This window comes from Rousettus aegyptiacus, unplaced genomic scaffold, assembly GCF_014176215.1.
Source record: "Rousettus aegyptiacus isolate mRouAeg1 unplaced genomic scaffold, mRouAeg1.p scaffold_m13_p_2, whole genome shotgun sequence".
Classification (NCBI taxonomy): Eukaryota; Metazoa; Chordata; class Mammalia; order Chiroptera; family Pteropodidae; genus Rousettus; species Rousettus aegyptiacus.
Genome location: NW_023416295.1, coordinates 46,795,152 through 46,812,044, shown reverse-complemented (window position 1 = coordinate 46,812,044; position 16,893 = coordinate 46,795,152). Strand labels below are relative to the sequence as shown.

Here is a 16,893-nt window from a genome sequence, read left to right as displayed (position 1 = left end):
AGCCTAATCAGATTGAGCTTTTTGGGAAGAATGATCCCAATTGTCCACCTTCTTCATCCTTTCTTCTAAGCCCTGACTTTTCTGGAAGGGTTGGGAAGATTATGGGATGAGCAGGAATCCATGATTTGGAAAACTTGATTATGAATCAGAGGGTTGGCTGGGAAATTTTACTAATCCCAGGTAAAGTGCTTTCTAAAGTTAAACACCTAACATAAAAGGAACTATTATCAGCTCTTTTCAACTGCAGTGTTATGCAAATCCTCCATCATAATCTAATGGTGCTATTGTGGTTTCTTAGTATGACATATTTCTGTTAGTGATTAGAATGTGACTTTTATTTCTTTGTAGATATGACATTTACTCATGAGGGGAACAAGACGTTCATTGACAATCTAGTAAACTTTGAAAAAATGGTATGTACAGTATTATAACCTTAACCACAATGTTTTTTAAAGTAAAATTTGCATTTGTACTAATAAAGGAAATAATTTCCATATATACTGCCATGTTAAAAAGGTAGTTACACATAAAGGAGTTTTGAAATATTTGGTTCAAATTGGCTACCTATTTTAGTCTGTCAGTTCTCTTTTGTGAGACTGAATGGTATTTGTGCCGCGGCTCACAGCAGCAGCTAGCTTTTATGCCGCGTGCTTCGTCCTTGGTTGCCTGTTGCTAAAGTGCACAAATGCTCCAGAGTGACATCTATGTTGTTGTTTTGTTGTAAGGTTTGTGGAGCTAAGGCTGCCCTAGGATGCCTTTGAAATGTTTGTCTGCTGAGCTTGACTTTAGTGCATGTAGGTAAAAAGCAACTCTATACGTTGATTTTTACTATGGAGTATTAATCTAAATGTGTATTGTTTATTCCAATAAAGTTCACCCAAGTTCAGAGAGGGAACTTGAAAGTCTTCATAGCCCCAAACAATTTTTTTTTTTAATAGCAGATGTGGAACTGGCACATATTCAATATTTTCCAGTTGTTCCCTTCCCCCTCCCCAAAAAGCTGTGTTATCTGGCATCAGTTACTTTGCTGTTTGTTTTCTTATCTTCCGTGAAGCAATAAAGCAGATCATGCCAAAACCTTTCTTCAGTTACATAGTGCATGTTAATGGAATTCTCCATTGTCTTCTAAATCATTTGGCCGTAACGGTGGATGGATGGGGTGTTATAGTGTTATCTCTGTGGGTGAGCATCAAACCCTGGGCTATGGTTTGCAGTGGTGAGTGTGGCATTTGCAGGAGAAGCTTAAGACTTGGAGTTCAGTAGACATGAGGTTCAGTTTTCAGCTTCATCATTTTGTAGCTGTCCCTTAACTTCTTTATGAGTCAGTTTTGCCAACATAAAATGGGGAGCCTGTCTGCTCCATCTACCTCTAGAGATTGTTGGTGGGTCTAGAATATATAAGTATTCCTGTAAGCAATGGATTAGTGGTTACCAGCGGGTAGGGGGTGAGAGAGGAGGGGGAGGGGTGAGGTAGACCAGGTAAAAGGGGTCAAATATAGGGGGATTGAGGGAGGGCGAAGTGGGTAAAGGGGATCAAACATATGATAGTTGAAGGAAACTGGACTCTAGGTGGTTATCACACAATCGAATATACAGATGTCAAATTATAATGCACGCCTAAAAATTATATAATCGTATTAACCAAAGTTACCCCAATAAACTTATAAAGAAAAGTACAACCAATTTCTAAGTATGAAAAAAAAAATAGAAGTCTCTTTAGAAAACTTATTTTATTTGTATCTTGAAATCCAGCTAGTTTGTATGATTTCAGGAGATTTTGAAACATCCTGCAATAATCTTGTAAGGCTCACACCATTCAGCTTTGGGAATGAGTTTATTGCAAAGCCCAGCCTGATAAAGAAGTGAAACAGTTGCTGAGCACTAAGACCCCATATCTTAAGCTTCTTAAGAAACAGCTCAAGAGTCCAAACTCTTCAAAGACATAGTATACTAGAGGGCAAATATTTTTTCAGCTGTGTTCCCCCCCCCCACTCCCCACCCTAACACCAACAGCAAGGTATGAACATCTCTATTACTGAGTCAGTTTAATAATTCTTTGATAAAGTAAAAAACATGCTTCGCTCACTTATTGGTATGAAGAATTAAACATATTTCCTTGATTTCTCAAAAGAAAACCTGTTTTCCAGAAAAGAGATTTTTAGCAAATAAGTAACCAACCTTCTGGATCATGTATGCAGACTGATTGGCTAAGCCAACCATCTGACAATAAAATACACAGGCACACAGAGGCATAGAAGTCAGGGTTTCCTAAAGCATTGACTGAGCTTTAGAACTTTTAATTATTAGAGTTAATTAAACAAAACAAACGAGCATCAAAGAGGATGAAAGTTGTTTCATCTGGGTTTTTAGATCTTGATGTCACAACCATAACCTGCAAAGGAGAAGTCAAGATCGTACTCAGTGAACATTAAGCGAGTTCCCCTTCCCCATTTCTGAACTTCATGCCCACAGCAGTGGATTATTGTGTGCTTAGCAGTGAGGAGAGAGGTCCTCCACACCCTTCTCTCAGAGAGTCCACTTTTGCTTAAAAGCTACTGAACGACTAAGAGAGCAGGGCAGCCACAATAAGAGAAACCTAAATTAATGATGGCTTAAGCAAAATAAATGTATTTCTGTCTCACTTGTCCACTGAGTATGGTGACTCTGCTCCAGGCAGTGATGTAGGTTCCAGGCTTTTCTCTTGTCATTTCACCATACATGTGGTCCAAAATGGCGGACCACAGGACCCCATTCCAGCCAGAGGGAAGGGAAAGGGGAAAGGCAGAGACATGCTTCTTACCCGGGTGGATGTGACCTGCAGTTGCACTTACCACTTGGCTCATATTTTATTGGCAAGAAATTTAGTCACGTGAAAAGGAACTTAGAATATATAGCCTTTCTTTGGGGTATGCATGTGCCCCACTAAAAATTAGGGGTTTCTATTACTATGAAAAAGAAGGGGAGAAAGGATACTGAAAAGTACTGTTAGTTCTCTGCTCCAACAACTATAAATTTTATGTCATTTGATAAATCATACCATGAGAAAGTTTACTTTTACAGTTGCCCTTCTATGAGTTAGATGTTACTGGAAACTGAAAAGATTCGATTATGTTTTTTAAACCTGGCTCTGATTGACATAGCACTTGTCAACTTTCCAACCCTTTCTCCCCATCAGCTAGCCCACCCTGCCCCCCTGCCACCACTATCACAGATAACTCCCACTAGTTCCTGCTGTTATTACCGTGTGCCTTGGGGAATGACACATCTCCCTTTTCAGGCTGATGTCCATGCCGCGTCCCAGTCAATCAGCAAAGCCAAGGTGATGAGCAGAGCTGGCAGCCTTTGTAGGTTTGGTAGGCCGTATCCCCAGAGAGAGCTCCTGCCAGGGGCAAAAGTCACCAGGGTAGCCAGGAACACAGATGCCTTTTCTTGGTGGCAGCATTGCACAGTCACAGCAAACTACCGTGCCAACCCTAAGTATTTTTATTTTGAACCTCTTCACCCTTGAGGTATGAAACGAGGATTAGAGAATTTGTTGCATATTGGTTATCAGGATTTATGAGTATGAACAAAAGACAATTCACACTCTGATCCTTATGCAAAAAAAAAAAAAAAAAACAGACATTCTTTCATTTGGGGAAACATAAAGGAGCATTCAAAAAAATGTTTGAATAAAGCCCTTTGTAGCTTTCTATGGCATACATGAATATTTATAACATTTAGGAGGTAGACTAGCAATGGATTAGAGGATAATATGCTGGCCGGCTGCCACTATCCCAGGCTGTATAAAGCATGCTGATAGCCACAGTTACTACTGTATTAGGAGGTTGCTTCTATTTCAGACATACCCATATTAAGGTGTATTTATTTACGAATATTATTTTAAGGTAGTCATTTTACTTGGAATGAGAAGCATGGGGCAAACTACTTCTGGAAACATTAATAGAAGCTAATTCATTAAGGAAGAAAAATGTTTCAAATCCTTTTATTTTTATAGTGTAGAAGAAGGGGAAATGGCCCTTCCCTTCTTGATCCCTATGGCTGGTGGAATAATTAAAATGACATAAGGCAGATTAACAGGAGAAAATCAAATTTAATATGTATGTATGGGGAATTCACATAAGCATGAAGAATTCCAAAGACAGTAAAGTAAAATGAGGTATATATGTCATTCTGGACTAAAGAGAAAAAGGTACTTCAAAGAGATTTCAAAGAGAAGTAAAGCAATTCACAGGGAGATGAAAAGAGATAATGTTTAGTAAATAAATGTTTGCTGGGACATTTAGGCCTGGGATACTGAGAGGGCTTGAATCAAACAGGCCTTGCTAAGTTCCTCCCTGTCATACCTGGTTCAGAGTAAACTATACAGCTGACATTTGAATTACATGGGTTTAAACTGTGTGAGGCCATTTATATGTGGAATTTTTTCAATAAACATATAGTCAACCCTCTGTATGTTCGAGTTTCAATCAGCAGATTCAACTAACCACAGGTTGAAACAGTATTTTTGATCCACAGTTGGGAATCCAAAGATGCAGAGAACATTATTCTACACTATTTCATATAAGGGATTTGAGCATCCATGGATTTTGGTATCTTAGGGGCTCTGGAACCAATCCGCTATGGATACCGAGGGCCAACTGTAGTAAGTTTTGGAGGCATCAAAAGTTGTATGCAGCTTTTTGGCTGCATGGGGGTTGGTACCGCTATCTTCCATGTTGTTCAGGGGTTAACTGTAGTCATCTATGACATCGCTCCTTCTTGGAACAGGCTTCTAGTTAAATTCTTTTAGGTAGTTAGAGGGAAGGTCAAAGGTTATTCCTGAGCCTCCGGGCATAAAAATAATGAGCTTAAAACAATCAATATCCTGAGAAATCATGTTTTGAGGTGGCAAACTCTGTTCCCCTTCAGTATCACTAATCACGCCATTACATAATTAGCAACAATATTTTCTGTCACCAATAATATATTGTTACAAGTTCACGAAGAGAACACTGGAATTATACCGAGCTATGGAAAAAAGAATCTTCAAGTAAAAATCTAAGTGTTAAAATACACCTAATTCTCAGAACTTTCCAACATAATAGAAATCTTTGAAAGAGGACTTTGAAAATTTACTTCTTCATAAAGAATTCACGAACTAGGCTAAATGAAGATTTTCCAAAGGGAATATTTCAAAGCAATATAATACTCCCCTAGTAAAGAATTTTGCCAGAAAGTATGAAGAAATTGCAAAAATAGTCCTTGGCCTTCAGTAGGTTTTATGTGGTTGTGAAGATAAAACATAAAGACATGAAATATTAAAAATCAACGAAAGATATAAAAACTAGTTCACAATCATAAAGAAGGATGTCAAAAAGCAAAGAACGGTAACTTCATAATGAGGAAAATAAAACCATGTTAAATACAACAACATAATATAATCAAATCCAGACTTGTTACCCTGAGCACCAACCTATCCAGCCTCATCACACACTTCATCTTCTCTATATTCAGTCCAAGTTAGCAAAACCGGCTTTCTTTTTTTTCCTTCCCACCACAGGGCCTTTGCACTAGCTGTTCCCTTTGCCTGAAGTTGTCTTCCCCTAGTCTTTGCCTGTCTGGCTCCGTCTCAGTATTCAAGTCTGTGCTCATGTGTCCCCTCCTCCGAGTGGTCTTCCCTGACCACCCTTCAAACATACTTTAACTTTCCACAACCAGCACTTTCAGACAGGTAACCTTGCCTTGATAGCTAGTTTCACAATCTGAAATGATCTTCTTTACTTACCTCTTAATTGTCTGCCTTTCCCACGAGAATGTAAATGTCCTAGACCTGGTAACTTATCAGTTTTGTTCACTGATATTTCTCCAGCACCTGAAAAGTTGTCTGGCACATTATAAGTATGCAAGAAATATGCATCGAATAAAAGAATAACCACTCATATCCTAGTGTTGGCCTTAGTGAGATAGGTCAGTGCACTAAAGCCTTTTTTAGAGGATTTTATGTAACAACGATTTAATCCAAAAGTGTTTTCTATTTTATTAGAAAATTCTGTTAAGCCTAACGTCCCAAGCATTTTTTCTTAGCAATGCTTTGTGCAAGATGATTTCCATAGCATCTGTTCCTAACTGGGTGTTATTCTGCCCGCCCCCCGCCCCCAAACAGTGACTGCCTTTCAGTGTTGCCCCTGAGTACACACATATACAGTGCTCTTCATCTGCCTGGACAGGCACCTGAACTGCCATGTCCCATGGTCATTATGTGTATGACATACCATCATGCATGTTACATGTGTGTCTCTGTATGTCACACACCTCTTGGATATTAAAGATCCATAGCCTGGGGACAGGGTGCAGGTTTCTTCCTCAATGTAGCATATAGCGAAGGCTGGCTCAGTTCCTGGGCCTTTTTATCTTTTATCTCTGGTCCTTACCACGCACTTAATTCCACTTGGTGGCTACCATGGACACAGCCTTTGTAAGTGAGAGACTATATATTTCTAAATCTTGTTGTGGAAAAAAAAAAATTCTTTTTCTCAGATATATGGAGGTTGAGTGAAATAATCAGATGGTGTAAATGTGTTTTTTCACATGCTAAGCCAGGAATAATCGACTGAGCTTTGATAGGTGTACAGACAGGGGCAGAGTCAAATCAGTAGGGGCAGAAATTAGAAATGAATGGGAATCTGGCAAACATTAAGAACAAGGATGGCAAAGATCTCAAGGGCGACAGAAGGAAAGGCCAAACTGTTGAGGGCAGGTATTTAGAAGAGGCCTGAGGAAAGAAGCGGCACAGCCTTAGAAGAGGGAGGCTCTCCTGTCAGCTGTCTGCGAGTGGGAGGTTGAGAGAGCGTAAGAGGGCACGGCGGCATCGCCTGGAAGGCCTGCCAGTCTGAACTTGAAAAATAGACATAAGATCTGCTGCTCCTCTGCAGTGATGGAAGAGCTAAGGGAGAGTTTGGACGGGGGACAAGAGTCAGTACAGAGCTGGCCAGCATAAGCCTGATCGGTTATCATCGTGTCTGGGCTGGAGTGAAGGTGTAACTTGGCCAGATCACTCCTGCCGGGAAGGTGCCTCAGAAGGAGAACTGGGAAGGCCCAGGCCTCTAGGGCCAAGTCTGAGAAGAGGCCCCTCTGACATTTAAAGGGGAGTTACTTGCATCAGAGCCTGAGGGAAATTTGTTTTGGGGGCTGTAGTCCCAGGTTCTCCTGCTGGGGCTATGCTGGAGTACAGACAGCTGGTCACGCCTTCTTCTGGACAGCATCTTTGTACTGGTCCCTCTGCAAATCAGGCCCCAGGAAGGACATCTGCCTCTGAGGCACTTTGTTTTCAGCTAGATAAAGAAATAAGTACACGATAGTTATAGAGTCTTTCTCTTGCTGCTTCATTTTTCCTCTCTTGAGCTTCCCTCTGTGAGTTCACGTCCTGAGGGAAATTCATCAGACTTCAGTTGGACTCATTTCTCAGCTCTGTATGTGAGGAACTGTATGAACATACTAATTTTAGCAAATAAGCTTGGAAGATCTATTCTTAGAATTAGTCCCAAGAAAAATGGTGGCTGTGTGAAATTTGAAATGTAGACACTCCTACTCTCTCCCACCCGCACCTCCCCTCCGCCCCCACCACCTGCCCCAAGGGTAGCCCTGGCCTTCGGACTGAGGACTGTTTTATGGGTTGGACTCCTGGAGGACCATCTGATGAGCAGACCCTAAGGTGGTGGTTCTCTACAGGGGTGGTGGTATATCAGAATCAGTTCAGGTGTGGAGAGGGCGGTCCTTGCTGTCTGCCTACTGATTTAGAGCACCTTCTAAAACATGTTCTCCTCACTTTGTCCCTGAATTACAAATCGCTGTTCTAATAAGCCAATTGCTAATGAGAGTGTGTCATAAACCTTAGGTTTGCTGGGGCAGTAAAAAAAAAAAAATACGAGTTCCGCTTTGGAGTAATCAGGTATTTTCCCACTGAAATTACAGGAAGGTTGCCTGGCCTGCTCCAGGCAGGCCAACCTGCTCCGGCAGGACCATGAAACCTAGGGTGTAATTTTTGGCTTCATCCCTGATGTGGCAGTTGGATAATAAAGGCTATGTCTCTTCAGCCCTGGTTTCTGCCAACCTTAACCGAGAATACTAATGAATAACGTGGGATGTGTAAGTCTGCAGAAGAATAGAAAGACTCTAACTAGATGGCTTTTAGTGGCGATAAATGCAAAATCCTCTATTTTGGCTCAAGAAATAAACTATATACATCTACAAAAGAGGAAGCTGAGTCCAACAGTAAGCAGCTCAGTGAAGTTGGAAGAGAGGTTTAATTCACTATTAGTTCAACAGATGTCAGTAATTTCACTTTTTAAGAACTGTGGACTTAGGTGTGTAGCATCATCTCGATCAAGGAAGGAAAATAATAATTTTCCTGCATGCTGTGATTTACTTAGTCTGGGAGTACCACACTAGAGACAGTCCAGAAGAGGCCCAAAACTGTCATGAAAAACCATCGACAAAATTGGCAATATTTAGGCTAACCAAAACAGACTTGGGGGTGGAGATATGTCCATGATAGCTGTTTCAAGCATCTGAAGAGCTGACCCATTAAAAAGGAACTAAAAATATGTTTGTTGGGGCTCCAGAGCTCAGAACTATGATCAATGGGTGAAAAGCAAAGGGAGAAAGACTGACTCTAAATGATAACGAAATTTCTAATAGTCAGAAAAGTGTAAGAACGAAAGGAACTGTCTTTGGAGGGTAATGAGTTCCTTGTTGCTGGTTGCATTTAAACAGTAGGAAGCCGCTTCTTGCCAGCAAGTTGTATACCTCGGAGACAGTTGAAGAAGGGGACTTCTGAAGTCTTTTTTAGTAATGCACGCAGGAAAGGGCCTTGTAGTTGGGTGTGGTTGGTAGCACATTAAATACCACGTGTGTCAGTGGGTGCAAAGGAGGGTGGAATTAACCCTTCTTTGGCTTTGTGAACTCATTCCATAACTACGCGCTGAGCAACCAGGCTAGTGGGGTCGGCACACTGTTTCTGGGAGTTTACTTATTACAACATATGGTGCAGACCTCACAAAGAAAAAGAATGGACCTCATTAAAAAGCCAAATTTAGATTTCAAAGTTAAACTGAAGTTATCTTTGAGTACAATTAAAAAGGATACGTCAAAATTAAAACCATTGTTAAAATTAATCAAAGATTTAGAAAGGTAGAATGAACTTCAGAGCTGGAAATTACTGATTTAAACAATTGTTCTCACATTTTAAACTACATAATGAGCTAAAAATTATGAAGCCTCAAAGTATAGCTGTAAAGAGTAGTCTAAAACCAAAGTCAGAATGAAATGTTTTAGCTTTCAAAACTAAAAAGCAGAACAATTACTCCCTACAAAATGGTATAGGAAGAGGTTTCTGACCCCTGCTAATTGTTTTATTATTCTTCAGAGGGGCATACTGGCGGCATTTCCCAGGGTTTTCAGTAATTACACTCCATTCAATATCTGAAGAATTACAATAATTCTACATGGAATATACTTGTGCCCTTCGGATGCAAGCTTTTAGAGAAGTGAAAAAACAACTTAAAGTAAATTAGCAGGAAAATTATCATAGTTACTGTTTATTTCAGGGCTCTATATATCAGAGGCTAATTATACATTGTATGTTACAGTTTCTTGGAGGTATTTGTAATATATTTCTCATGCTGATTAACAGACGTGCTGGTTTTTAGGAACCTTTATGAAAGTAAAGTTTGAACTTTTACGATTGCCTCTTTGTGTATGAGAAATTATCCAATGCAGACACATGTCACTTAATGCTTGCCAGTCCTCAAAGCTGGAGGATTCAATGAGGTATTATGAATGTTCGCATATATGGATTTCTAAAGCTTTGACTCTTCTAGGAATTTTTATCCTGCCAAATAAGTTGACTTTTTTTTTTTTTTAAATACTACATAAGCTTTCTCAAAGTCGTTTTCTATACGCTGGCAAGCCAACGGTGCATGAGAGAAGAAAGCAAACACCAGATTTACATAGCCATGTATAGATATAAATAGTTTTTTCCTGGGCTGGAGCCTTATCAGTTTTCTACTAGTGTTAGAATTGATCCACCATCTTTGCAGGACCCCCTTTAGAGTCTGAGCAGCAAAGGTGTCCTGAGACAATACACAGACACTGGGGTCCCAGCTACTGTTAAAACACACAGGCAGGAAAAGGACATCCTGGCTAAGAAATGGTGCTTAGGCCTCACTGATGTTTTTCCTCAGGTTTTTTTCATTTTTTTTCTCTTTTCTTCTTTTGCTTTTAACTAAGTTTAGCGTAGTACAAAAGATTTCCTAATAAGTCTTTCTGGCAACCAAAGCTTTACAAAAAAATTTAGAAGATTTCTTAATGACAGAATTAACAAAGGTTAAATAAATTATGGTCTATCCATATGATTGAATAGCTACTCATTTAAAAAATATTTAAAATGCAAATGGCATCTAAAATAGTCACAATGCCATGTGAAAAATTTCAAATCAAAACAAAAATATGTATGCCTTCAATTTTTTGAAAAATATGCTGTTACATATTTAGTTTTAAAGTATTAGAAAGAAATGCACCAAAATATATTAATGAAGTTACTCTGTGAAGTGATATTCTAAGTGATTTTTACTTCACTCTTAACATTTTCTGTATGTTCTGATTTTTTTTGATGTGCGTGTGTTAGTGTTGTAATCAGAAAGGAAGGAAGTGGGGAAGAAGGGAGTGGATTCAATAATTAAGATTAACATTAAAACACACTTTTTCTGGAAAATTAGAAAGGTCAGTAATACATAGTCTACAGAAAAATGTATAGGTAGAACATTTTAACTATGACCGTTTAGTCAATATCATCTAATACCTCATTACTTAGTCCTACTTACTGTGAGGAACTTGACAAGCTAACCCTTCCCCAAATCTAGGATAGTTACAGATTCTCTTAGAAATTCACAGTAACCTCCAGAAGGCGAAAGCTAATTCTGAGGAGGAAGGTACAATTCCAGGAACAACAGGTGGCTTTTTGTGTCCTGAGGAACAAGCAAACGATTAGAGTGAAGTGACACCACTAGTATTCCTCACCTGAAAAACGCCTCGTATGTGTGAGTGTGGGTTATACATCACCCATTTGCCTCCAGATAGTCAACATCTCAGAACAGGCTTTTCATGGTCCCGGGTATTGCCGAAATAAATAGTGGTTTGTTTTCCTTTTGGGATTATACACTAAGCTTACTTGCATTTCAGTCTTTTTTTCTTTCTTCCTTTTAGCGCATGATTGCAAATACTGCCAGAACAGTGAGATACTGCAGAAGCCAACCTTTCAGTAAGTTAAATGCGACTGCATGCTGCAATATGGATTGTGGTTATTGAGTTCCTTTTAATGAATAGGCTGAGACATTCTAGAAGTCTGGACAATATTTGATTGTGTCAGAGATATTTTGGACCAAGAAATCCATGGGATAGGGTCCTTGAATTTAACAACTAGAAAATCCTTAAAATAACCATTGTAATATTATTTTATGAATGAACTAAGAATTAATTTGCTTTTTCCAGTGTGGCTAGAGACAAATATGGCATGATTGCCAACAAATCCTGTCTCAAATCAACTCTTTTTATGACTCACTGCTTGATGTTGAGAAACTCACATCAACTCTTGCTGACTCAGTTCTGTCAGTTATAAACTGGGAAAGATAATATATATTTTTTCCTGGGGTGTTGTAAGAATGCATTAATGTGTAAAGCACATTTGTAAAAGGTCCTATCACAGGAATTTATATTATACTTGTAGCAATCTCAGGTAAATTTAAGGTGCTTTTCTTTCATCTAAACATATAGCATAATAATTGTTATACTACAATGCTTTAGTATAAAACTATTACAAATAATAAATAGCAATTTTAAAATGCTGAGAATTAAGATGCATCCTAGCACCAGATCAGCATGCCAAACCAGTGCTACTGTCTCCTCTGGGCTGGGACTTTGAGTGGAGGGTGGGGCTTTGGTTTCCTCAAGCTGATCTGGCAATGAGAAGGTGGTCCCTGTGAAGTCTGGCTCATTAAGTCAACAAGATAATTTGATGTAAACATGACTGTTTATGTCATGAGGCTACCAGTATCATCACTTTCAATAAACCTATTGCTAAGACACTAAAAAGTTTTTTTTTTTTTTTTTTATTGAGAGCTATCTTTGCTCTTCTCAGCACAATCCTGGCCAAAAATGAAGGTTTGCTAACACTGGATGCCAGGATTGCTGAATATTTATTTTTTTAATGTATAGTGGAAAGAATCTGGAAAAATAGTCTTGACTTGGAGAGCAAGTAGACCTTTAAAAAATTGATTTAAATAATTGTATCCTCTCATCCTTCCAAAGTAAGAATAGTCTTGGACATCATCAACTATTACTATGTGGATTCTGCTAGAATGAAAGAATCCCATATCTCTTCATCTAGTAATTTACTATATATATAAAAGCATGGTCATAAAGCAGTTATGCAAGTGAATATGAGAATATGTAAGTGGTGCCAGTCTGCAAAAAAGGGTTTGTAATCTAGAATCCATGGTCCTTCAGGGAGTTCAGGAAATTCCTGAAATGAAATGCAAAACTTTATGTGCCGGAGAGGGTTCGTAGCCTTAAGAAGGTTTCCAGTGAAGTCCAAGAACCAAAGAAGCACCATGATAGAATGTGTTTTATTCTATAAGCCTCTTTGGAAATAAATCCACATTTGCCTTCATCTTCTCCTAGAGCTTGGGGTGAGGGCAGCGGGGGTGGGGGGGGAGAATTATATATAAAATCCACTGCATTTGTTGAAGTTAACAGTAACTACTGGTAAACAACAGCTGCTCAGCTTTGAAGTCAACAATCTATAGATAAAGCTATAGGAATAGATTCATAAACATTGTGGGGATATCTACAATGTAATTACAGTATATTGTACATGTAGAGTACACTGCCAGTGAGAAGCAAGGAAATTAAACACTGCGGTATTATTTATATGTGATAATTATACTGATGAGTTTCTTCTTAGAGCGAGTAGGGGCCCTTGTATTTTCTCTCTCCTTTTCTGTGTTCAGACCTGCGACTCTCCCCTTCAGCCCTTAGGCAGATGGCATTCTGATTGTCTTTGGGAGTGGTATGTGAATCTAAGAAGAGCATATGAAGTGCAGAAGGCTGTGTGCTATGGCAGAAAGGACACTGGTCCAGGATCCAGACTCTGGCTTGGCCACAACCTGTGTCCTACTAGACAAGACCCCTACACTGGTGGTCCCCAGGGCAGAGGGGGCCAAAGGATCATGACAGAGGTGTTGGGTCTAAACTGAGCATTTTTTAAGTTTTTATTTTAATATGATGTCGCCATTTTAAAATTGGGAGAATTCCCAGCAAAGAAATTCAGATTTCTCATTTCTCTAGAAAAATAAGACTATCTGGCAACGTGGGGAGCTGATTTCCACATGGCAGCAGCACGCATAGGAAGAGTGGTCACTGCCGAAGTGACCTGTCTTTCCAGTTTATCACTGTCAAATTGGCCTTCCTTATTCATGTTTATTCTCTGCATTAGGCCTGGGGGCATTTGATTCTTCTTTCAGCCTGGTTTTAGGGAAATCGGTCAATTCAGATAGCTAGCTCCATTGCTCACATGCTTAGGGGAGTGAATAGTAACTGGGATTTCAGAACAAGCAGTATCAGAGAATCAAAGGTTCAGCAAAAATCATGATTTCATTTCATGAGTTGGGTTTTTTCCCTGAGCATGGACCGTCTCTAAGAACACACAATCCATGCAGTAATGCTCTGTATTGAATGCAAATAATGAGGGGCATCAGACTTACTAATCTCACTGCCTTGCTTCAGTTCAGCCCAGGTTTTAAGTGCTTTTGTTAGGAGCTAATGGAAATGGTCTTTTGTCCTTATTACTTATTCAGATCAGAGAGGGCAGAGAACAGAGTTTGAGACACAGGTGAGATGGCAAGGGGAAACAATTTTAATGTATTACCAAGCACCTTTTTTTTTTTTTTTTTTTTTACAACATGCGATGCAAAGGAAAATGATCAAAATAGGTAATTCCAGAGAAGAAAAGGATGGGATGGAGGAGATGGACCATCCAAGTGGAAACATTTCAATGAATATGATGTTGTTGAAAGGTCTTAATGGAACCTAAAAATCCATGATAAATGTAATAAGTAGTGGGAGAAAATAAAGCTGTATCTTATACGTATGTATTGCGCAATGCCAATTCTGCTCTTTTCCAACAGATCTTGACGCAGCTCAAGCTAATAAGAACCATCAGGATGTCCGAAGTTACGTTCGGCAATTAAATGTGATTGACAACCAGAGAACTTTATCACAGATGTCACATAGATTAGAGCCTCGTCGACCATAGACATTTAAAGTCCCCAGAACAATGGTTTGCCTCCAGTCCACAGTCTTTCAAAAATGGCATTTATGTTACTACTGACTGTATTGTCACTAGAGGATTCTACAGAGCAAGCAAAAACACATCCTGAGACATCTCAGGGCTGCATTCAGCTTACCAGCTTCATGACAAGAGAAGAAATTATTCAATTTGCATAGAGGTTGCACTCTCTAGCTTACGAATCCTCAGTTTGTAGTCACCTGATTTCATTTCCCATTTTGCCATCTTCTTTGTCGAAACATAAAATGAGACCCACATGAAGAGTTTGGTAGAAACACCATTGTCAAGAGAAATATCGAGCCCCTGACATTTTTTTCTGAGAATGTTTACAGGATGAGATCTGCTACCAATGGAATTTATTTGGATACATCAGTGGTCACATAGTTTCATTATTTTTAACTCAATATCTTAATTTGGAGCATGGGGTATTTGGAAAGTGTTGAGGAATTCATATAAGCCCAAATTATTGGTCATATTCTCCCATCTTCATAGTCTTACCTCTGAAGGAATTAAACCTGACCATATTACTATAAAACATTATGGCTATTTATATAATTTAGAGAGGACCAGTCTGTAATTTCTGAATGATACGTAGAATATTTGTTTACAATGTAACTTTTTTAAAATTTACAAATCAGGATCACATACATAAGAATTCCACTAGGAAACTCCAAGTTTCTTAAAATTGCCAGCGTTAAGATTTAAAAAAATAACATTTCAGAAGAGCACAATATGCACAAAACATTTTTCAAAATTAAAGTATTTTCCTGGGCATTAAAAAAACTTTACTATTGGCTAATTATTGTTACTGATCAAAAAAACATATTTTCTGGATTTAAATGTTATTATAAAATCTTAATTTTCAACAATTGTTTTGCACTTTCAAATAGATTGTAAATAGTTCATTCAATGATGGTATAGAGTTATTTATTTGCTATATAATAGATATTGTGCCAAATAATTACTTTTTATTTATTTTATTTAGTATGTAATTTTGGAGTACATTTTTCCCTGTTTTCACAATTAGGCTACATTTACTGTGCAGGAATTGTATGTATATATATCTTCTGTAAATAACAGCTAGTTATCTTCATTAAATATAATTGGTGACAAGAAATGGTTGTGTTTTCAATTCCTATGATATGAGAGGGATAACTATTTGATATGGTGGGATCCTGTATTTTTTTTTTGATTGAGATAAAATTCGTATACTGTGAAAGTCACCCTTTTAAAGCATACAATTCAGTAGTTTTTAGTATATTCACAGGTGGTACAACCATCAGCACATTCTAATTCCAGAATGTCTTCCTCGTCTCTAAAAGACACCCTGTACCCATAGCAGTCACTCCTCATTCTCCTCTCCTTCCAGCCCCTGGAAACCACTAATCTACTTTCCGTCTTTATGGATTGACCTATTTTGGAAATATAATATGTGGCCTTTTCTATCTTTGCATAAGGTTTTCAAGAGTCACACAAATTATAGCATGTATAAGTACTTCATCACTTTTTATTGCTGAATAATATTCTATTATATGGATAGACCACATATTTTTGTCAACTTATCAGTTGATGGATACTTGGGTTGTTTCCACATTTTGGCTATTAGGAATATTGTTGCTATTAATTGCTGCCTGATAGGGGGCCTCATACCATTTCTCAGTGATTTAAGCACCTAGTAAATATATGATAAAAAGATTTCCAAAATTTTTTAAATTCCAGACATCTGTATTCTTTAATGTCAGCATTATCCAAAGTGTGTTTCAAACTATACAAGTCTCACAAGTTCGCACACTGTTCGTCCAAAAATAGACACACAACTGCAAAGCAAAAAACATAACCAAGATGGTATCTTCAAATAAATCTGGAAATTACTGTGTAGTTTACCCCCAACCTTAAAGTTTAGAAACAAGTCCTAGTACTCATGAATGTATTATAAGCTCTGAGAAGTCCTGCTCTAATCTTTTTATTTTATTTTATTTTATTTTTATTTTATGATTAGTTTCAAGTATACAGTACATTGGTTAGACATTTATATAGTTTATGTGACGACCCCCTGATTACTCTGTCTTCCCTCTGGCTCTACATATCCCACAGTCAAGCCCACCTAGAAATACTGAAGCAGGTAAATGCCTTTCTGTGTCACTCACATAATAGTTTGAGGTCCTCTGGAGCAGGGATTTTGTTTCATGCAGTGTTATGCCTCCTACTTGAGCACAGCACAATACTTGGAATTTACTAGAGAAAAAAAGCTCACTGAATAAATTTTCTTGAAATCATTATTGTCCAGCATTTCCTTACCTCATAGACCTCAATAACAACTTTAAAGTTTTCATTTACATATATTCCCTTTTCTAGATCTTTCTTAAAGATGACAAATGAAGCTGAAAGCCTATCCCTTGGGCATCCCTGCTCTTGTCTCACTCTACTCCTACCTTACTTAAACACTGGTGTCCTGTGCCTGACAGCTCCTTTCTTCCAGTTCCATAGTGACTGACATCTTATGACCTTAT

The 16,893-nt window shown here is 38.4% G+C and overlaps 1 protein-coding gene across 7 annotated transcripts in view; it reads left to right on the top strand.

The window, feature by feature from the left end:
• RAPGEF4 (Rap guanine nucleotide exchange factor 4) overlaps positions 1–15,601 on the top strand; it is a 260,359-nt gene extending 244,758 nt beyond the window's left edge. For 5 of the 7 annotated variants that reach the window (XM_016135049.2, XM_016135092.2, XM_016135066.2 and 2 more), the window contains 3 exons: positions 349–413; positions 11,245–11,299; positions 14,223–15,601. In XM_016135049.2, the coding sequence (XP_015990535.2) occupies positions 349–413; positions 11,245–11,299; positions 14,223–14,350 (248 nt within the window). In that variant the 3' untranslated portion in view covers positions 14,351–15,601. The remainder of the gene's footprint in view (positions 1–348; positions 414–11,244; positions 11,300–14,222) is intronic. The other 2 variants (XM_016135058.2, XM_016135040.2) reach the window with 2 other exon arrangements.
• The last annotated feature ends 1,292 nt before the right edge of the window (positions 15,602–16,893 follow it).